The sequence below is a fragment of the Eucalyptus grandis genome, chromosome 11 (genome assembly GCF_016545825.1).
Source record: "Eucalyptus grandis isolate ANBG69807.140 chromosome 11, ASM1654582v1, whole genome shotgun sequence".
Lineage (NCBI taxonomy): Eukaryota > Viridiplantae > Streptophyta > Magnoliopsida > Myrtales > Myrtaceae > Eucalyptus > Eucalyptus grandis.
Window position 1 is genome coordinate 11,790,300 of NC_052622.1, and position 24,394 is coordinate 11,814,693.

Consider the following 24,394-nt stretch of genomic DNA (forward strand, 5'->3'; position numbering starts at 1 on the left):
GAGAAAGTGAACTTAGACAACACAAGAGACAGAACCATCTTTAGTTCCATTAGCCGGAAATTCTGGCCAACACAATTTCATACCCCGTCCCAAAGGGCATAAACAGATCTTGAAGCTTGCAGGCCGAAGGAATGCCATTTGCAAACCTTTCTGGATAAAAATCTGTGGGCACTGTCGCCCAGTTGAGATCGGGAACAGATGTTGAGGCCTTTCGGAATCACAAAGTCCACAAACTTCATTTCCTCAGACGTTTCTCACGGAAAGAATGGTACAAGAGTACATAGGGGCAATGTTTCGTAAATCACCATCCTTAACTGCACATTGAGAGAAAACAGCTGAAAGGCAAGCAGTCCCATACTTGGATTTTTGGTAAGGATATACCCACGACTATGTATATTCACATAAAAATTACATGTCAATGCATAGACTAAAAAGCTACCAAGGAAGCTCACTCCATAATGATCCTGGGTTTCAATTCATGAAACCACAGTAAGCATCCAAATTGGAAGAAAAAAGGAGGGCAAAAAGAAATGACATCGTGGAATTGAAGATAAGAAATTCTATATCGGCATTTCCACAAACACCTTCTATAATAATATTCTCCAAAAGTATGAGTCATATAGCCAAGCGAAATATCATATAACCAAGTAATAATTTTGTCCAAAAGACGTACGACAAATCGAGTGGTGATACGTGATTGAAGCTAATGTTAGATGAAAAAGCCTGAGAGTTTACTATGAAGGGATGAAAAGGTACGTATCGAAGAGAAGAAAATATGACTCATATAGCCAAGTGAAATTTTGTGTAAGCCTCCTTATGAAAAGGAGCTCAGAAAACGATTTCTTCTTTTTAAAATGAGTATTCCTTGATGTTAAGTATGATTTTGTCCTTGACCGTTAAGTCTCTTCCGTTATTATCTACTTTTAGTCGGCCAAACACGTGAAAAGTTGAAGAATCAGTCCGTGAGAATTATTTTCATATAACGGACCACTGTACCTTGCTTCTTCTCCTTTTGTCCGAACTCCATAGGCGGCGCCACCACCTTCTCATTTTATAGATGACAATGCCGGCATCAAGAGGACAACAGAGCAATCCATCACGTCAACACCGAGACGGGCATGCAGAACATGGAGTTTATAGTATTTCGTGATCGTTCAACGCCCTCGAAGAGAGAATCTCAAAGGCTCAAATTTGGCGAACGCAATGCTTCTTTTGTTATACGGCTTAATAATTATCACTTTATATATAGGACCACATTTTCCCCCTCTTCCTTTGACCTAGGCACTTTCTTAATATGTGTTCTAATCATATTATCTCTTGTAAGGCCCATCACTTCTAATAAAACTCTACAAAAATGATCTTTTTATTATTATATGGTAACTCTTTTGATTTTGTTTCTTCTTCTTTTTTCCTTGCGGGTTCCACTTCTTATAAATTGTCTCTCTGTTTTCTCTCTTGCAAGCCATTCTCTTCTTTCTACACCTCACATTCCTCCTCCTCCTTCTTCTACCACAAATCTCTCATGCATCTACCATCCCCAAAAGAACTACTTAACTCAACAATCCGCAATCTCCTCATTTGCTATTGGAGGTACAATTCTAGCGAAAGCTTGTTTTTTACCTTTTAAGTTTTCTTAGTCTCGTATCATGCTCATTCTATTCACTATTGAGTGCTTTTGATATATTTTCTTAAAAGTGAATTTGAGTTTCAGGTCATGGAAATATTTGATTGTGTTTCAATCATGCGTTTAAAGCATATTGTGCATCAAAATAGTGTTTGTGAATTAATTGTGCAATTGCTTTGTAGTCTATGGCATTCTCGCATCCTATAGACTTTTGCTTCCCCTAGGTTCAATTTCTTACCATGGTTTCCATAAGTTCATCTTTAGTTTTGGGATGCTGTCATTGCTTCTCATTAATTGATTTGTTGGAAATAATGATGCAAGATATGCTTAATCTGGTTGTTTGACCTCAGGGGGAATTGAATAATTTATTCTCTTTTACATTCTTTCGTTTTTTTAAGATTGTAGCTGTGGGGTTTAAATCTAGAGCAGAGGCTAAAGGATGCCTCTTGTACCTAAAAGTAGGCTACTGTCATGAGGCGGAGTTGATTGTTCCTCCTGTAGTGAGTGTCTTTTGATTTAAGTATAGATGTGGTCTGCTGTATCGGAATCGACAACAACATGGTCTAATGTTCAGTTGAAGAAGAAGAAGAAGAAGAAGAAGAAGAAGAAGAAGAAGAAGAAGAAGAAGAAAGGAGGAGGAGGAGGAGGAGGAGGAGAGGAAGAAAGAGAAGAAGAATGAGGAGCAGAAGGAGAAGAAGAAGGAGCAGAAGGAGGAGGAGGAGAAGGAGGAGAGAAGAAGGAGGAGAAGAAGGAGGAGAAGGAGGGGAGAAGAAGGAGGAGAAGGAGGAGAAGGAGAAGGGGGAGAAGGAGAAGGAGAAGGAGGAGGAGGAGGAGGAGGAGGAGAAGGAGGGGAGAAGAAGGAGGAGAAGTAGGAGAGAAGAAGAAGGAGGAGAAGGAGAAGAAGAAGGAGGAGAAGGAGAAGGAGAAGGAGAGAATGGCCTACAAAAGAGAAAAAAGAGAGACCAAAGTGAGACCAGCGGGGATAAAAAGAGTAAACAAAATAAAAGAGTAGATCAAATAATAAAAAAAAAAGGGATACTTTTGTCGAATTATACCATAAATAGTGGGCTCCACAAGAGATAATATGGTTAAATACAAAAATAAATATAAAAATGGAGTGCTTAAACTAAATCAGAAGTGGAAAATGCACGACCCTTTATATTTTACCTTTTCCTCTTACATTTAGAAATGGAGATATACATACATCTCAACTCTTTTACAACATAATACATAAAAAAAAAAAAAAAATCGTTGATTCCATATTCAATACCCATATATGTTCATAAACTCCAAACATTGCACCGTAGAAAAAAGACCAAAAGATTAAACAACTCTTCTATTTTATATTCAATACCTACACAGCGCCTTAGCCTGAATGCATTGATTCAATATATGATAAAATTCCACCGGAGGAAAAAAAAAAAAAAAGTTCAATTCTAGGGTACAAATAGAAAAATGGAAGTGGAGGTCATGAACAGACAAAGTTCTCATCCTATCTATTAAAGTCAAGGGTAAAAAACATAGGTTAGTAAGAAACTATTTGGTGCACCATGCATCTGTTGGGTGTCGGTTCTCTGTTCATGAGTTTCGATCTTTTTCATGACCAATAATACCTCAAAAAGATAAGGGGAGTGTCGGGAGAAGCTGAAAATAGATACAATGCATTACCCGGAACTGCCATTAACTTCTGTCAAAACTTTGTGGTAAACTCTTTTTTCGCTACATTGAAAAGCATGCCTTTCGCTTTTGAAGCCAAGACAGCCGCCTCCATTTGGGTTACCAGGCTAGTCGAAAAAAAGATAGGTTCAGAGCAAGCCCTCAATGAACTGCAGCTTGTCTTTCATCAGCATTTTCATGCTCAACCTACCAGTTATTGGTTTCAGATATTGATATTGAGAAATTGGCATGAGATCTTTTTGAGATCGGACACCACATAATAAGAAGCAAAAAACGCAGACATAATAATCAGCTTTTACAATTCTCATTATTACTATTATTAGTATAAAACGTAGAACCATGCACCTCTTGATAGCCTAGGTAAAGTGACTACAGCCCAATCAAAGTTCCCATGAACAGTAAATCTAATGCACCATAAACTATCAAAGCAAATTTTGGACAGAGCAATAGTAGGCACCATCCCTTGCATCCTTCACTAGACATCAGCATAGAGACAAGTTACTTATCCAATCACATACATATGGCATGATCCTATCAAGACAGCCTCCAAGGGAGTTGAATTACCTTTCCTACTTTTCTCCTCGGGAAAGAGGATGTCGTCAGAATACTTGGAATCTTAACCTGGAAAGCTTTCATTTCTGCTAAACAAGCTAATAACCCCCATGAAAAGAGCGAACACTCAACCAGAATCATGATGTATACGACCTTGATGAGAAAATATCGGAAGACGATGTAGGTTGGTCATGGCACAATGCCACTCAAAAACATTGGAGACTAGCTAAAACTTCTGCACAAAGTGATTTCCATGTATACAAGAAAGCTGAACAATAAATTTGTCACTACTAATAGAAAATTCTCATTTCTTGGCAACAGAACTTAAATTTGTCACTACTAATACAAAATACATGCATATTATGAACAAAGGTTTATATTGACAGCAGATTTGACAATTCAAAAGGATGCTCTCACCTCAACAAGAACCTTAGCGCTTTTCTTGGGATGAGAACCAGCACTATCTTTCTCAACCATTTCTTAAAGCCAAGGACGATTCTTTTCTTCTCCTCTTCTGATCAGCCTATGCATCATCATCATCGTTATCTTCGTCATCATCTTCATCTGAACCAAAAATGTCATTCAAGATTATGATAACCGTATTGTGAAAATGATTTGTGATCTCAAAATGCCAATATTAGCACTTTTTATAGTGAGAGGGAATTTATATTATTAAATACAAAATAGGACTATTGTAACTTTCGTATGACGCTCACTTAACCATAACTTTTTATTTTTTACTTACTCAAGTACCATATCGAAGTAAAATTGATCATTTGAGTGCCACTTCCAGCAAATCATCCTATGTGTATTTTTTTTTCCATTTTTAAAATTTTATTTTTTATTTATTTTTTGAATTCTTTAGTATTTATTTTTTAATTTCCTTTTTTTTCTTTGCTTTTTTTTTCCTGTGCATTGGCCACAAAGGCTTCATCCTTGGCCGGCAAGGCTGCGAAGGCCATAGGCAAGGCCGGCAAGGCCGCAAAGGCCACAGTGAGGCTGCCTCGCTCACAATCGACAATTTTGCAATGACCTCACCCAAGGCCATCATGCCCTTGCCTAATGTTGCGATGGCTTTGCCCAAGGCCATGGCAATCTGCTAACTGTGGGCAAGGACATGAAGGCCTTTGCCAAATCTAGATGAGGCTGCCTAGCCCTTAGCTGATGGGCCTACAAAAGCCGTCGCTCAAATTTAAGCGAGGTCAACAGTGAATTTTCTAGCTAGATAAATTGTTGATGGCATTGAAGTGATTGGTTTTTCAAAATTATTCCATGATTAATTAATAAAGTTAAATAAGTACAAAGTAAAATTGAAGGATTGGATGGATTTTCTAGTAACTTGAGATGCGATGTCCCTGTCATGGTGTTATGGGCTAATCAAAGTGAGGACACTAACAATGAACAAATCTCTCTTTTACAATTATTTCATGGTTAATTTTTTTTTTTGGAACTAATATTTCATGGTTAATTAATGAAATCAAATATAAAATTTGAAGGATTGAATGGAATTCCTACTAACTTAACGTGCGATGCCATTATTGTCACGTCTCAATTCTCAGGCACATGCACATCCCTTACCTTGGTCGATTTTAAATGCGATATCACAAGACTACGTATCGCTGACCCTTTCTTTTTCAAAAGCACATGCAGAAGCAATTATAAATCCCCAGACAGTAAAGCAATGGGATAGAAAAGTAGGACCATAATTTTTCATAATGAAATTCACAACCTTACTTTTATACATAGCACAACCCATAGTATTTTACCATACTATTCACAAATGTCTGATCTCACACCTATCTATAAGAAGACAAGGTTCACACAAAACGGGATGGGATCTCAGTCCTCATCCGGGTAGTACTCAAGATCTTTTTTTTTTTTTTTTTTCGGATCATCTTCTTCTTCAAAATCTTCCTCCTCCTCAGGTTTCACATCAAGGTTCTCCTCCTTAGATTCCTTCTCCTCAGGCTCCTCATTAGGGTCCTAAAATGGTTATACAATAACCATTGAGACCACGTCTCAGCGAGTTCTACCATCTAAGACTCAATTAGTAAACCAATACACTATTCAGGCTACCTATGCACACACAGGTCAGAGGACTTACCTTGGCCTCATATTCTACCTGCAAATTAGCACAGTTCAAATAGGCACACATCATAATATCACGAATCGAAATATCGATCAAATCAACTTAGTAAGTTACATGTCAGTCAGATCATCTCTTGGTCACTCCCAACCATACTATACAATTTCCAGTATAATACTTAGTCACCGAACCACGTATTTTCTCTCAGGTGCCGATTTTGCCAAGACAATGTACCAATCACCCATCCCACATATTTTCTAAGGCGTCGTTTTCGCCAAAGTAATATATTTAATCACAGAGCCAATATAAACCAATTAAGTGCATTATCTTTCAAGCATTCCAATTACTTTCGACCACACGGGCACGATACTTGACACACAGAAATACGACTACACAGGCACAATCTACGCTACACAGGCACGTTCTACGCCACACAGGCACGATAAATTATCACCACACATGATCAATTATCGCCATACAGGCATGATATATATATTCAACAATTTATGTGCATTCTCTAAGGCATCCTATATGCCAAAGCGATGTAATAATCGCCGAGCCATGCCACACAGCATTTCTTCTCATCTTTTATTATACTCGATAAAACATTGTGCGTTGGCACACGGTTGGCCTTAGCCAAAATATAATATTTTCATTTCCATAACTCCCACATTTTTTGTAGTCCACTAAAAATATTTTTGGCATTATCAACCGATGCCCGGTTATTTTTCAATTAATAACCAAAGATTATTCAATTAAAGAATAATTCCCAATTTCGAGATAATTCAATTCAAAGACAAAATAAAGCTCAATTAAATAAACGGACTATGCCACGACAATCAGCATAAAATTCCAGTCGTCGGCTATCCCTGCCTAATTTCCGGAAAATAATTAATTAATTAATTTCAAAAATTAATAAATAAATACTAAAAATCCAATTTAGGCCTGTAATGCCTAATTGGATGCCGAACGGATCGGAAAAATCCTAAGATGCATTCAATAAATAGAAGTACGTATCCGCTTGCTAATTACACGAACCAAACAACTAACATGCATCATTAAGTTACTAATTAAATAATTCTAAGCTAATCTAACCACTTAATTGCACTTAATTAAATCTAATCAACCCTTAAGCATCATTAGCAAACTAAGAAAGTATTGGTGAGTAAAACTCACTTGATTGAAAGCAGGGACCAGATCACCGCGACGACTACGCGACGATGGCCGAATTCCGACTTTCGGCGGCGTCGACGAGCACACGGACCGGGCACAAGGCCTTGCAAGCCCACAGCAAATTGCTTGGCTTGGGCTGAACTTGCGGTTGGGCTTGGCTTCGTGGGCTTGGGCTGCTGAATTCTTGGGCCGAACTTCAAGTGAGCTGGGGTTGGGCCTTAAACACTAGGCTTGCTGGACTTCAATGGAGCTGCTGAAATGGGCTGATTTCTTATGGGCCGAGCTGCAGATGGGCTCAAAGGAGCTGCTGGGTTGCTGGAATTACCGAGCTGATCGTGTGGCTGAAGACGTTGGGTGATAAGCCGCGGAGCTGCAGCTTGAATGGGCCGAAGATGCTGGACTCCACGGCTTGGCTGATCCACAAGCGAAGACGGTTGGTTGACCAAGGGCTGCTGGATTCGCTGGCAGCTGAAGATGGAGACGAGAGCCACGGAGCTGAAGACGACCACGCGGACAAAGATGCAAGCGGTGGAGAAGGCAGAGTTGGGGTCAACTTTGCTGGGGGCGTTGCAAATTCTACCGGTCAGCTGCTTCGGTGAAAGTGTTGGCGTGGAGCTGCAGCAGGCGGTGGAGTGGAGCAGCTGCTTCGTGGGATGGTGTGGCTTCGGCAGGAGGAGTCAACACGGCTGGGAAATGCTTCTTCGGTTGACCAAGCTTGGAGATGGAGGCTCGGACGTGGCACGGCAGCTGGGTTGTTTTCGGTGAAGGAAGAAATAAAATCGATGGAGCCGAGGGAGAGAACGTGGGGTTGAGGGGTATGATGATGGCGTTGGATGATGGTGGATGTTGAATGATGATGGTGGTGGTGGGGAAGACACGTGAGGAAGAATTGAAAATGGGGCAGCTTGGGGTCTTCGTGGCAGCTTGCAAAGAATCGGTGGAGGAGATGGTAGAGACGTGTGGCTTGAGCTGGCTCAAGAGAATTGAACAGAGAGGGATGGAGCGGCTTCGAGGAAAATGGAACAAAAGCAAAAGCAGAAACCAGCGGAAATCTTGCTCGCGCGAAGAGGCGGTGGGAGAGAAGGCGTGCATGAGGGGCCAGCTAAGAGGAGAATAAAAGTCAGCAATCCTTAGCCAACAAATTTAATGTTTGGTCCCCTTAATGGCCACACAAAAATATCTAATGTCCCCATTCTTTCGTGCTCAAATTCCTACAAGAATATCCACCTTAAATGTCCAAAATGCAGCCTTCAAGCCTAGATCCGAATTTCACTCAATTTAGAATTCAATTTTATCCTCAAATTCTTCAAATTCAAAGTCCAAAATTGATGAAGAAAAGCCTACAAAATTTCCACACTTTCCTGTCGTCAAGTAGCTCGGTCTGGAAATCCAAATTCCCTTCAATTAAGTCCATCTAAATTTCCATTACTTTTCTGCAACGTTCGAACTGATTTTCCATAAAAATCTCGGAATCTCTGAAAATTCTTCAGAGGATGAGTCAACGTTCCTAAAATAGATCGTGACATGACAGAACCTTCAATTTCTGAAATCGGACTCGAATTTGCGGTTAATTTCCATTCGGCGTGTTTTTAGCGTAATCTAGGCTATTGGGTAGTTTTCAGAGATTTTTAGTGCAAATGACCCGTGGTCGATTTTCTTCGAGCCACAATGAACCCACTCGACATATTGGCGACTCTCGTGGTCGTGAAAATCTCAAGGTTTCAATCACGGACACGGGGTACCCAAAACGACAGAAATTGGTCTAGTGCCGATCGACGAGAATTTTGCAATCAAGTGGAATCACCCACACTTTGATTACATATCTCAGTCAAATCGACATATCCCTAATCTTTGATCGATTTTGACAATGCCGTAATGACCCTTGCAGACTAGCACGGTCGAGCAGTCAATTTCTGGTCGAATTCTCAAATCCGTTGCATTAAAATCTCTTAATAACTTCTCCAGATAGTCTAGTTATCTCACGAGTGATCGGCTCACGAGAATAGCACTATAGATGCGTTGATGAAAGGCCCGATTTATTCAATTAAAAACAGTACTGAAAATTTAGGATGTCACAATTATTGTGACCTTACGAGAATTATGCGTGTAATCCACCCGATCATCAGCCCTGCTAGAGGAGTGGAGAGGTTATCCAGTTAATATTGACTGGTGACTTTTTCGCAAAATTTAAAAGAACATTTCAAATTTGAAATGATACAGTTAATAATATGTGATTCTACAAGTCTAAATTTGAATTATTTTTAAAAGATTTAGGAGATTTGAATTATTTTTAAAGGATTTAGGAGATTCGTGTTAAACAGAAGTTAAAATATGAGTGCCATAAAATTTGCTGGAAGAAATTGACAATAAAAAGTAAACGCCATCACCAACCAGTGACGAGTAACAAATAAATGAAACCTATTTTGATGTGAAGTAGCCCAAAGATGATTGATAGCCAATAGACGTGAAAGTTCAATTCCGATTTCTACCATTGGCTGCATCAATCTCATGTCTTGTTTTTCCTTTTAAACCGAGAATGGCCATTTTCCTTCGATGATCAATCTCATGTCGATCGTTGGGCTACTTTTTGTTTATTTTTCCTTGTGCTGTCAATTTCCAAACCCTAGCGGGACAAAGAGTCCACTCATGTGCAACTTTGGGTCTTCAAGGCTACAAGTGCAATGTGGCCCCAATTTTGGAGACATTTTACCATGCTAAGGAGCAATTTAAATATTTAAACTAATAATGACATTGATTGTGAGAAAGTAATTTTGCACAAATCTTCTGAATTTTGTCATATGACCCGGCTTTTACTGACATTAGTGTGCTGCATGCAAGCTAACCATCTCAATGAAGGCCTTCTTGAATATTCATCTCTTGAAAGGCATACTCTTAGCAGATTGGAGGGTCCCCAATGCTAACGAGCTCAAAAGATACAAAATATTGTCCTTTTTCAAAAAGAACCAAAAAAAAAGGTGGGAATTTGAGCAGGTTGGTCGAAAGTTAGTTCATTTGTGAACATGATTTGATTTTTATTTTCATATTGATAGATTAAAAATTATTAAATAGATGTTACTCTGCTTCCGAGTGTTAATTAAACGGATCAACATTATTAACATTCTTGCAGAAAATTACCAAAAAAATATCTTAACCATATTGTACAATTGTGGAATCACCTCTGAACTTTTCAATTTAGTCAATTTATCCTAAACCTTTTGACTATCTGCTAATGTAGTAATTTCACTCAATTTTGTTAAGAAATTGCTAATGTGGACGACATGGACATCCTACGTGATACAAGCCACATTTATGTAGACAATTTTTGTAATTTATTTCAAAGTTTTCTGAATTTTTATATTCTTTTTTCTTTTCTTTTATTTTCTTTTCGTTCCTTTCCATTTTTTTCTTTTTTTAGCCTTTTAAAAAAATTAAAAAGATTGTCCACATCAGTGTGGCATGCGTAGCGTTCACTTTAACGATTTCTAGCTAAAATTGACTGAAATGACTACATCAGTAAATTATTAAAAGATTTATAATTAAATTAGTTAAATTGAAAATTATAAGATTGAATTGGCCGTGGTACAATGATTTTAGGATTTTTAAAAATAGTTATCCTTGCTCCAAAAATTTTTATTTTGCATTGGTTCACTAATTTGTATATACTTTATTTTATTTTATTTTCTCTTTGTCGCCTACCGTTGCAAGCAACTCAATGTATTTAAATTACCTTAGCCCTCGCAGAAATGGGCATCTTCTCATAACTCATTTGAGCTCTCAACTCATTTGACCTCTGCATTTTCACAAATCAAATTAAAAGTGAAAATAGCAATAAAGTGACATAAAGCAGCTAGAGGGATAAGCTAATTAATGATCCTCATTAATTGCATAAAGCCCTCTTTTACATATAAAATGCAATTAATATATGAGAGATTATATATTATAGATGTGCATAAATAAATTTATTGGTAAATTGATAACTTGAAAATGAAAGTAGATGTTACCCTACACAATTCTCATAGCCCTTATTTAATTATTCAGAGAAATATTATACGTCAATGATATATAAGAGAAAAACAAAATGTGTTTCTTAGTTGGTGAGTTTAGATTTATTGACTAAAATATCATATGAACTTTTACCTAATTAATGTAAATCATGTCTAGATAATGTTGAGGGAAGTGAGGGAGAATGGAGACTGTGATGATGGCGTTCGATACCAAAACTCCATTCTACCGAACTTATCACGTACGGATATCGTTGAATGAGTAATCTCGAAGTGTTTTGGACGACTAAAATTGCAGACATCACTAATTCGTACAACAGAGGTAGGCTAGCCACACCGAAACAGCAGCAGCTAATGTAACTGAGAGGGAGCTCAAGGTACGGACAAGGATACATAATTCGCGGGAAGATAACAGATTCAAGTAGGGATCTCACTTCCCCGAGGCGATGGTCAGCATTGGGAGTTGTAGTTGCTCGTCCCAAAGTCCCATTGCCCGCAGTCACACTTCCCGACATTTATGGTGTGTTTGATAATGCTTCTGATCTCGAGAACAATTTCTTATCAGAAATTATTCTTTTTTATTCTGTTCCGAGAACAATTTCTAAGTATTTTAAGCCGTTTGATAAGGGATTGTTTGGTAACCATCCAAACAATACTTGATTTTTATTTTTTATTCCTATGAATAGTTTTGGAACAGAATCGCATTTGGTAAAAATTTTGTTCCCGGAAATAGATTTAGAGTAGAATCAAGAATTAAAAAACAAAATTGATTCTTTGTTCCTAGGACAATTCTAGAATCAATTCTATCTAATTTTTCCTTTTTCTTCTCTTTCTTCTTTTATTCTTTTTCTCTCTCTCTTGTTCTTCAAGTGTCGCCGCCACCACCACCATTGCCGTCTACTGCCACCCCCTGCCGAACAGCACCGTCAGCCGCCACCATCGCCGGTCACCAACAAGCTCGCCAGAGAGTCATCCAGCCGTCGGCGAAGCCTAGCGAGCTCGCCGATGCCTCGCCCAAGAGCCGGTGATGTCGGGCAAGCTCGCTAGAGGCTCGCCCGCCACCAACCAGGCTCGGCCTCGCCAGATCTAGCGAGGCCAAGCCTCACCGATGGCCAAGCGGTGCCTCCCCGACCACCGGCGAGCCTTGCCTAGCCGAGCAAGGCTCGGCCAGCCGCCGGCGGCCTCACCAAATCGGGCGAGGCCGCTCGTCCAGCCAATGCTCGCCGAGCCTCGCCCACCGCCGGCAAGGCTCGGCCCGATGAGGCACGGCCTCGCCGAGGGCCTGCGACCGGCCACCTTGAAGAAGAAGAAGAAGAAAGGAAAAGAAAATAAGAAAAAAAAAGGAAAAATTAATAAATTATTTAAAAAATAAAAAAAAAATGATTTGAGGTATGAATGTAATTTTTGCTATATATAGAATACATATTTAATTTTTTATTTTAATTTTTTATTTAGTATTTATAGTTATAGTTTATATTATAGTTTATTATTTACTGTTTAATAAAAATTTGATTAGTTAAAATTTTAGAATTGGAATAGAAATTTTATATAAATACCAAACACATTTCTATTCTAGAATCAGAAATTTTTGTGCGATTACTAAATGTGTTCTTTTACTTAGAAATTATTCTCGGGAACGAGAATAAAAAAAAAAAAATCATTTCGATCATAATTTATTCCGGGAACATAATCGTTACCAAACGTGCCCTAATCGTCCATAATTTCAATTCCCGAAATAAAATTGCGTTTGGTACCGTACTCAAAACTTATACTCTAAATCATTTTCTTATAATTTTTAAATAGTTTTATTACTTTTTTTCCTTTTTTTTATTTTTTTCCTTTCTCTCTCCTATTCTTCTTCTTCAAGCAGCCAATCGCCGGTGGCTAGCACCAACCAAATGAGGGCCGGCGACCTCACCGGAGTGTCGCCAGCCCTCATTGAGCTTCACCGACAGCTGGGAAGGCTCTCCTAGCCCCACCGAGGCTTGGCGAGGTCGAGCTTCATTGGTGGTGGGCTTACCTCCGGCAAGCTCGCCGGACCTCGCCCTAGCCCGGCGAGCTCACCAGACCCGATTGCCGACAATTGGCGTAGTGGGCGGCAGACAACGGTGGACGGCAACCACGGGGTGGCAGTAGATGAAGAAGAAGAAAATGGAAGAAGAACAAGAAAAAAAGAAAATAAAAAGAGAAAATACAAACTTGACTCTAAAATTGTTCTCGGGAACAAGAATCAACTTTTTTTTTAAATTCTTGATTCTGTTTCAAATCTACTTCCGAGAACAAAAAAAAATAGAAATTTATTCTCGGGAACAAAAATTTTACCAAACAGGATTTTGTTCCAAAACTACTCCCAGGAACAAAATAATATAAATTTTTACTATTTGGCCAGTTACCAAACAGGGCCTTGGATGCCCCCAATTATAATTAAGTCGGTGAAGTGAAGAAAGAAAGGATGCTTGTGCCCACGCGGGATATACAACAAAAGGTAGAGACTCAAGATAATGGAGAGGGCGACGGATCCCAAGACCTAGACAACAATGGCGAGCCAAGCGAGTTTGGTTACGCTCACGTAGATGCCCACCATGAATACCAGAGGCATCGCGGCAAGAGTTACCAACAATGGGAGTCTTGATTTTGAAAGGGCATTTTCTGCCACGTAAGGATCATTAATCTGTGTCCAGAGGAGGATCACGAGTGCGATGATCGAGCTATACGTGGGGACGGAGTTGCAAATCACAAAGACATTGTACATGGCTTTGTGGAGCAATACGGCGATTCCAGCATCTGGATCAAAACTATTTTATCCTCCGGGAACATAAAAACCAGATGCGAAAGTCATAGCAGCTACTGGCGCTGCCACGACCATGCGAGTGTTTGCCTCCTCCTTGGGTCTATCCAATTCCGGTGGTTACATTTCTTTCCCTAGGCTCCGACTGATTCCCCTGCGGATAGCTAATTCACCACTTCGCGGTGTTCCAGCAGATGCCACAATTATCCGCATTATTTTCTGCAAGCAGTGAGTCCAAGAACAAAGAAAGAAAACAAAAATTATGATTTTGGCCACTAAACTATAAATTTGGCTGAGAGCACATTAATTCACATACCTCACCGATTTATTTTCTAGGTTTGTCCCTCATTGGTGCGACAACTTGCGATGTATGATTACCAGTGACAGAAGCGTAGAAGGCTGTTCCTTCCGAAGTGGCGCATCTGTTTCTTTCATATCCTCCTCCACCACGTCTAGAGCCGTCATGTTTTCGTTATTTAGCAACTTAAGATCAATTCTTCTGTCTCGTGCAAGAAGAAGCAAGATCGAAGGTTGCCAATGCAACACAGCCAGATGTAAAGATGTATTCCCGTGGAAATCTCTCGCATTTTGTGAGGTGACCCAATTTGGGACTTTTCAGTATGTATTTGACAGTTGAAATGCATCCGTACCTCACTGACACGTGAAGAATGTTTTCTCCTTGCCTAGCTCGAAACTCTATAGGATCTGGCCACTGCCAAAGTAGCTCCTCAACAATCCTCACATGATCCATCATGCAAGCGATATGGATAGGAAAATAGCCCTCCTCATCTTGCTCTAAGACACTTAATGGGATCTTATCGATCAAGAACTTGACTCCGTCAAGATAATTCGTGTATGCCGCGAAATGGAGTGGAGTGCCGTATCCCTCATCTCTCAATCAAAATAGCCCCGGCTTCTTTTTCCACATCTCCGTCAGCATAATCTAAATCCAACACAAGGAGTTAATCATTGTGGGATGAACGCAAAGTCCTGCAGTTCTTTAGTACGCTTTGATCCCATTCTAGATGATCCAAAGTATCGGGACTTGACGCACAACCTTGTCCCTCACACCACATGACCACGTGTCTTATTAAACTAGAATTTGCTCGTGAAAACTTGATTTTTCCACCAGCAATGGAAATCAAAATGAAGAAAAAAGAAAAAGAGTGACCGAGATGGTCAAAGAATGTGCGAGAGCTTGAAAGTAGGGTTTACCCATTTTCTGGTACGTGACAGCAACATGCGCCGGGTACATGAGGAAAACACTTGGAATCATTACTCAGATCCGGAACTCTAACATATATAAGTCCATGTTCCCCGTTTTGACTGGGTTTGGCGATTCCAGCAAGAGCTTGAGAACCTCCAAGTCCCCTGTTTCGACTGCTATGCACCATGGAGACTTACTTTCATTATTTTTATGATGCAGCGGATTGGGACCTTTGCTTACCAGCCGATGGATCACTTCGTAACTGCGGTTCCTCACAGCCTCGGGAGAGCGGAGTTGCCACTGCTGTCAGTGTCACTTGGCATCGCCCGAAGAAGGAGAAGCTCCACCGCACCTGTTTTCCCGGCTCTAGCTGCAATATGCAGCGGGTCTCTCCGCTGCAGTTAGCCAGGGAGACGCAGTGGTCGGTGACGAAATCGATGGCTGCTCTGACCATATCATCACTCCCTGTTTTCCATTGATGTCAGGTTGCAAGCATATTAGATGCGCAGAACAAAAAGCAAAGTCTTATGGTCACACCCTTGTTAATTACCTGCCGCAGCGTGAAGCAGTGGATTCTTGGATGGGCTGCATTGCCCGAGAAGGACGGGCAACGACACTCTTTTCTTCGCGCAATGATCCTCCAGGGCGTCGATGAACCTGTCGACATTCCCTCCCTTCGCAGCCGAGTATAGCAGAAGATCCATAATCTGGCCGGGTCGTGCAGGATCATGCCCTTGCTGGCTCGGGTTGGCCCTGATCAACGCTTCCAGTCTCTGCCTTCTCTTCTCCCAAATCTCCTGGTCATCTATAGACAGCTGCACAGCCATCTCTGCGTGCGCGACGAGATCTGTGACTTTGATAATTGCCCTGGGACCCCAACAATCAAACTCAGCAGAGTCATAGCAAAGCGCACTTCCTCGTCAAAGTTCTAAATATAGTATTTACAAATTTAATGTATTTTAAAAAGTTTTTAGATATTTCACGTCGAACAAAAGTCCAATTCCATAGCAACAAATTGAGAAAAGTGAAAAGACCAGACTTCCTTTACCCAAAGAATCGATTGCCTCAGAAGACTACATAAAGGCATTGTTGCTTCTTTGTCCTTTTTAGTCCTTTACGTATCACCTTCACTTAAGTGAAGCCACCGTGTGGGGGAAAACTCGTTACCCAACTTTAGTAAGGACTTGTTTGCTTAGACTTACGTCTTCATTATATATATATATATCTTCTACTTATTCGTTAAATGTAAAATATTATATAAATCCTAAAAACTATACAAGAAATACATTTGAATTTACACCTCTCAATCATTGTATACCATGGAAATTTCAAGTGCTCTGAATTTTAAAAGAAAAGGCCAAAATTACGCACATTCCAATATTAATTTAGTAAAACATAAAAAAGTAAAAGTTTATTCAGACACATTCTGAATCTAAATCACTAAAAATAGTAGGTCTCCATGATTCGCATCAAATCTTGAGGTTTAGATTTATTTTAATTAGTATATTAAAATTAAGGGGTCATTCCTAAGTATATAATCCCAATGATGTTGTAACTGTAGCGTTGTGGAAAGGGAGCATTATTGCATTTAAGAAAAGTTGAGACCGGTTCCTCTAAGAATCTTATTTTTCTCTTTCAAGTGGACCCCACATCTTTTTCTTTTTCTTTTTTTTTTTTTTTTGAAAAAAGATCACCAAAAACCTCAAACTTTGTTCAAAGTGATAAATTAATCCCAAACTTTTTTTTTGTGACATAAAAAATTCCAAACTTTATTAATCATAACAAATTTACACCACCAAGGGCATTTTTATCTTATTATTTATGTTTTTCCTTTTTCTTTTCTTTTTTTTCCTTTTTTCATCTTCTCTCTTCCCTTTGCCAGCCATGGTGGAGGGAAGAGAGAAGAAGAAAAAAAAATTAAAAAGTAAAAGACGAAAATACCCTATAATTTAGGGTAAATGTGTCATGTGGATTCAAGTTCAGGGATTTTTATGTCATGAAAAAAAATTATGGCAAATATGTCACGGTTAGCAAAGTTTGGGATTTTTACATTAAAAAAAAAAGTTTGGAATAAATTTGTCATTTTGGATAACGTTTGGGGTTTTTTGTGATCTTTTCCCTTTTTTTTTAAAGGGTGAGACCCACATTTTACTCTCTCTTACATCCCGAGCCGAACACTATATGAAAATGACTTAGCTCACAATCATGTGGCAAGCTCTAATAAAGAGTGTTTAAGGTGATGATGCCATGTCATGTAGGTCTCGACTTACGAATCACTTTACAAACTTTCTCTCATCCAATGCGAGACTTCTAATATTACAAGATACCTTATTTAAGCATTTATAGTGGACAAGAATGGAATGCCCATTCAAGGTTTAGTTTTAATTATTATATTTGGAGGAAGATTAGAAGAAGGAATGCCTATATAAGAAACTTAAAACTTAGAAAATTCATAGTTAATATTAAATAATCGTGCATAACTAAATTGTTAATTAAAATAAGTCAATTATTAGTAGATATCGTGAATATTAAAATAATAATTGTTATTATAAATATTGCTTTAAATAATCAATTTTTGAATTATTAATATTATTTGTGCATATTACTGGCTATTTCTTTATATTAATCTGTCTTAAAAGTATATCAGATGAAAGTATCTAATGATTTTGATAAATTATCAAAAAGCAATTTGACATTTTTTTTAAAATTCCCATCCCATTCTATTCCAGAATTTTTGTCTTACAATCAAACAAAAGAACCCTTATTCCGTTCCACTCAGGAATAAACATCTTCATCCTAATCGATGGCATTCTAATTCCATTCCTTTTTTCCACCCCATTTCCTCCATCCTTTTCATTCGGTTGTATCAATATTCAAACATAATTACGGCATCTTCAGTCGGCCCAAATCCCAAAATTAGCATTCTATAGACAAGCCAGCAGTGGCGCACCAGAAATTCGTATTCGCCAAACCGAGAATGTGGTAGGACAATTTGGATGACAAAAAATTGCAGACACTATCGACAAGCCAAACCAAACAAGCACTAAGCTAATGACCTGGTAAATGATAAGCAAGATGATCATAGATTCCAAGAGGAGATCAGATGAGACCCTGCAGGGTAATCATCCGTTCAGGTGGAAAAGGATATTATCGTCACGCCAGCCACCTGAAGATGTGTTTGCTTGCCTGGGTACCGCGCTCCCAGCAGTCACACTCCCCAATATCAAAATACCAGCAACAATAATTAAGTCGGCAAAACGACGAACGAGAGGATTAGCATACGCAAGTGGGACATACAACATGAGATAAGATACTCAAGATGATGAGGATGGCAACGGTTGCCATGACCAAAATGACAATGGCAAGCCGAGCAAGTTTAGTCGCGGTCACATAGACACCTGCTGTGAATGCCACCAACATTGCCGCAAGGGGCATCGGCAACAGGAGCCTTGCTTTGAGCAGTGCCTTTCGCTCTCCGTAGGGATCATTTATCTGAGACCACGAGGGGATCACAACAGCGGTGATTGAGCTATATCGATGGTATTGCTGATCACAAAGCCCTTGAGCAGTATTGCGAGCCCGGCATCCAGTTTAGAGCTATTGTATCCTCCAGGAACAGAGAAACCAGAAGCAGAAGTCATGGTGGCCACGAGGGCAGTCACGGCCATGTGGGTATTCGCCTCGTCCTTGTGTGTCCAGTTCTGGCGATTCCATTTCTTTCGCCTGTCTCCAACCAAATGGCTCGCAAATAGCTAATCGTCCGCTCCTCGATTTTCCAACAGATGCCAAAACTATGTGCATCAACCTCTGCAAGTAGCGGACGAGTAAAGAAGGAAAATGTCATGGCCCTACGCTTTCGGCAAGTAAACTATAGACCTAGAGAGATGTAAACAAATAGTCTATCATGCTCTGACCTTTTCAATTTAGTTTTGTTCTAATTTCATTGCAGGGAAAATTTGTAGGACATGAATGGGAAGATAGCCATCTCTGTCGTGCTCGAAGGCGCTCACGAGGAATTTCTTAATCAGGAATTTGATTCCATCGAGATAATTAGTGTACACCGCCAAACACAGCCGAGTACCGTTGTTGTGACCCTACTCGACGCGGTTGGGAAAAGATGGATTGAGAGGTAATGTCCAAAAGACCAACCGATGACTCTCAATTAGTAGTGAGCTCTCTCAAGCCTTTACCTTATGCAAATTTGGTTTACTTTAAGTTTTGATTTAGCCTATAAGTATCCTATGTAAAATGAAGTCGTCACTATTTTGTTGGGATCGGCTAAAATTCAAATAAGACACAGGAAATTGCCTCACTTCCTATGAAACCAGAAGTCTTCTAGGATCAAAAACTTGATTATACTAATTATTTCTATTAGTGTCCTTTTGGTATATCTAACTTAATTGGAATGCTCATCTAAGTAATCACGTCATCTTTGTTACCAATTATAATTCCTCAAGGTCATCCGCGTCACTAAGTGTTTATGCACTATGTGTTTATGTGATTGTTTCTTGGGACTTATTATGGTTCTAAAGTTCATCCTAACCATTCTAAAAATAAAAGAACAGCCATGTAGTAGAAATGTGGGAATTAAATAATCGTGCGTTAAAAGGCACAAAGTAGAGTACAAGAAAGAAAATCTAAAACTCCAAACTGATATGTTTGTGAGAAATTTATTCTAAACTAATTTTTTTACCACCAAAAACCCCAAATTAATATATTTATGACAAATTTACTCTCTGTTGATTTATGTTAAATTGGATTATAATACCACGAAAAACCATAAACTGACAAATGAAATCTAAAAGTATAAACCGGTACACTGTTAATTATCATATATCATCCAACTTAGTTATTTGATGATAAAATTTAGCAGAAACTAAATAAGAGTAAATTTATCATGAGTGCGGAAGATTGGAGTTTTTTGTTATCGAAAACTTAGTTTATTGGTACATTTGTCACAAATTTATCAATTTAAGGTTATTTGTTGTATTAAGCTTTTATTCTAAACCCTGTGAGATGATCATCATGAGCTTTGACACAATGCCACAAAGAATATACACGAATTTGTTCTTGAGCCCAGGACATGATCCTTATGAGCTTGAAGCTAGAGCACCTTGTGCTTGTTCATCGCTATCAAAGAGAGCATCTTAAAGGCTCAAATTTAACCAAAAAAAGTGTCAAAAAGATTCTTTATCTATCATATTGGTATTCCGACCAATTTATCGAAAATCATTGACTTAGGCACCAGTCATCTTATGTTGCGTAGCGTGCTTATGGCGACAATTTTTAATAATTTAAAAAATTACAATTTTTTTAGTGTTCATACTTTATTGCCCTAGGCGAGGGTCCAACCCTCGCTAGCGGCTAGGCCCTCGCAAACCAAAATGAAAGGCCAAGAAAAAAAAAAAAAGAGAAAAAAGAAAGGAATTGGAAAAAATAATAATAAAAGAAAAGAATGAAAAATATATATATAAATATATAATTCCAAAAAATATTATACATTATAAAAATCCACATAAACAATTTTCGTCCTAAATTGACTAGATTTCCATGCTAATTTGACCGAATAGAATGAATTAGTACCAATATGAAAAAAAATTAAAACTAAATTAATCCAACTGAAAATTTTCGCACTAAATACAAATACACTAGGTTTAAAAAAAAAAATTAGTACTTGATCAACTTTGGGCCAAGGCAATGCTCCTTTTGTTGTGCCGCTTTATAATTCTACTTATGTTGCACCTTTTCCTCTCAGATTTAAAATGGAGATCTACATGTAAGTTTCAACTCTTCTAAAACATAGCCCGAAACCAAATCTATGATTCCATATTCAATACCTGTATATGTTCGGAAACTCCAAACTTTCAACCGTAAATAAAAGATTAAACAAACCTATGATTCCATATTCAATGCCAATAGAGTGCATATTCAATACCAATAGAGTGCTTCAGCTAGAATGCGTTAATTCAATATAATAAAAGTTCACTGGAGAAAAAAGAAAATAAAAACTGGGATACATATAAAAAATAAAATAAAAAATTGATCAGGAATAACAGAGTTCTCAACCTATCTATTAAAGCCAAGGGTAAAAATATAGGTTAGTACGAAACTATTGGTGCAACATGCCTCCATTGGATGTTGGTTCTCTGCCCATGAGTTTCGATCCTTTTCATGATCGATAATACCTCCTGTTAACGCGAGTGTCGAGGAGAACCGGAACATAGATACAATACATTACCCAGAACTGCCATTAATTTCAAAACTTTGAAGTAACATTTTTTTTTTTTTTTTGGGTGCTATTCTGGAAAGCATGCCACACTCGAAGCCGAGACAGCTGCCCCCATCTGGGTTACCAGGCCGGACAAAAACATGACGGCTTGGAGCAAGCCCTCAATGAACCGCAGTTTGTCTTTCATCTGCATTTTCATGCTCAACCTGCCAATCAAAAGAAACGGTTTCAGACACTGATATTGGCATGAGATCCTTTTATAAATCGTACACCACATAATAAGAAGCAAAAAGTGCAAACATAAAAATAATCAGCTTTTACAATTCTCATCATTATAATTATTATTAGCATAATTCGCGAAAACAGCCATTTGGACATGTTAGACAGAAATCTCAAAGAAAAGTAGGAAAAACTAATTGAATTGTACGTGAGCATTTACTGCTTACAGTGGGGTTAACATTCCAACTAAATTGACCATATATAGATGGCCAAAGAAAAATCAGAGATAGCCCTCAACCCAAAAACATAGACTATTATTCATTTTCTATCCTGACTATATGGCACATACTCAACGTCTGACTAATCCTGTAACTAAACCCATCAGCAACTAAACCCATCATCAGAGCTAATGAAGACCCTCTTCCACCCACCCTTTCCCCCTCCCCATCAAAACTCAAAATGGAGAACCACATCTGCAAGGGTCCACGGAACAGGAAAACATCCTAAGACGTGTGAACTGTGCCAACACTAGGTGAGATCGAAGGAGACCCCAGCATAAAAAGTAGAACCATGCACCTCTTGATAGCCTAAGTGAAGTAACCACAGCCTAATCAAATTTACCATGAAGAGCAAATCTGCTTCTGCACCGTAAACTTTTAAAGCAACTTTTGGACAGAACAGTAGTAAGCACCATCCCTTGCATCCTTCACTAGACATCAGCATAGAGAAAAAGTTGCTTAGTTGCTCATCCAATCACATGCTATGGCATGATCCTATCAAGACAGCCTCCAAGTAGTGGGTTGAAATATCTTTCTTACTTTTCTCCTCAGGAAAGAGGATGTCATCAGAATACTTAACCTAAAAAGCTTTCATTTCTGCGAAAGAAAGGTAGTAACCCCCAAGAAAAGAAAGAACACTTGACCACAATCATGATGTATAGGACTTTGACGAGAAAATATTGGAAGACGATGTAGGTTGGTCATGGCACATATGCCACTCAAAAGCACTGGAGACTAGCTAACGCTTCTGCACAAAGTGATTTCCATGGATAAAGTAAAGCTGAACTATATATTTGTCACTACTAATAGAAAATTCTCATTCCTTGGCAACTGAACTTAAATTTGTCACTACTAATACAAAACACATGCTTATTATTAACAAAGGTTTATATTGACAGCAGATTTGACAATTCAAAATGACACTCTCACCTCAACGAGAACCTTAGCTCTTTTCTTGGGCTTAGAACCAGCATCACCTTTCTCAACCTTTCTTAAAGCCAAGGAGGATTCTTTTCTTCCCCTCTTCCGATCAGCTTCTGCATCATCATCTTCATCTTCATCACCATCTTCATCTGAACCAAAATTATAATTAGCTCCACTACTTGGATCCAGGATAAGTCCTCTAGGAACTTCTCATCTCACGTGATTTTTAAGGGAATGAAGCAAAGCAAAACGTAAATGCAGCAGGACACAATAGAGAACAGGGGAAAAACAAGAGATGATAGCTCTTGAAAAAAATGATCACATGAATATTAAAACACCAATTGAACACGTTTTATCTAGGTATAGAAAGAACCTTCACCATTGTCACCAGTTGCATGAACTCTATTTATAGCAAGACCACCAAAATCTTCAATATCATCTTCTAGTTCTTCCTCAAGTTCATCGTAACCTTCCACATACTCTATCTCAGGTTCCTGCTCATTCCACAAATATCCATTGTGCAATCATCAAATGATAAACTCTAGCAAGAAGCAAAACTTCTGCATATCTCATACAGAAATATTGTTTTAACGGAGCATAAGTACCATCTCAAACAACAAATGTAACACGTGTTCCTAAAAAAGTAGTATACCTCCTCTTCATCTTCATTGGCAGCCTGCAATGAATCCATCTCAAGGACTTTTTCGTACTCTTTGACAGGGTAATTGTAGATATCACCATAGACTCCTTTCCTTAGGCGTTCTAATAGCTCTTTCTCAATACTCTGCAGCAAAGCCAACAATAATTAAGAATCTTGGGTGATATAATGGCTGAAGCACCTCTATGGTTATAAAGGTGTACCCAACCAACCTTTTCCAAAACTGCCGCCTTTTCTGCTTTTTCCTCCCTTCTAGCCTCTCTCTTCTTTTCTTTCCTCGGTGTCGTCATAATCTTTTCCCTATTAGGAAAGAAAGGCATGTTGAAGTATAAAGCTGAAACAGAGGAGATGCCCCAGAGGACCAGTCCAAACAGCAGTAATAGCCATGTCCACTGCATGTTCTTGAATCACAAATGCAAATGCAGTGACCTTGTAAATTGTGATTTTACAATCATCATATAAGCATAAGGCGACACATAAGATATGCACTACAGAGAAATTTCAGAGAAAACCAAATCGAAATAACAGAGCTGTAGAGAAAACTTAGTAAGAGAATTGTAGAGAAACCTAGAAATGTTTGACGCTAAAGATAATATTGTTTGACAAAGAGATTCATTATATCGCCAAATCTGACACGAAAACATTCACTTGAACAATAGTTCTTTTTGTTCACATCAGAGCCAACAGCATGTAGAGTTAAAAGTCAAGAGCAATGGTAAACTCTAGATGACACACAACTATAATCACCATATTACAAATTAAATTGAGAAGTGCCATCAAATAGCTACACAGAAGAATAAGAGATTTAATTTATCATAAAAACACATCCAAAGATAGAGCAGCTGAATGCAGGAAGGGGTTTGAACCTAGTTTTCAGAGCAAGCTTCCTCATTCGGATACGCATTTGAGTCATTTTGGTCAACCTTTGCTTGGTCTTATGAACAAGAAACTTTGGCCAATACATCTGCCAACAGAGGA

At 38.6% G+C, this 24,394-nt stretch overlaps 1 protein-coding gene across 1 annotated transcript; it reads right to left on the reverse strand.

The window, feature by feature from the left end:
- Window positions 1–21,404: 21,404 nt before the first annotated feature.
- LOC104427233 (protein MAK16 homolog) lies at window positions 21,405–24,389 on the reverse strand. The gene is made up of 7 exons (XM_039305061.1): window positions 24,283–24,389; window positions 23,629–23,716; window positions 23,411–23,542; window positions 23,132–23,252; window positions 22,765–22,907; window positions 21,935–22,029; window positions 21,405–21,543 (listed from the first exon to the last, which is right to left on the reverse strand). Exons 1-7 carry the CDS (start codon window positions 24,378–24,380, stop codon window positions 21,405–21,407), a joined length of 816 nt encoding a protein of 271 aa, XP_039160995.1. The 5' UTR covers window positions 24,381–24,389.
- Between the last annotated feature and the right edge of the window lie 5 nt (window positions 24,390–24,394).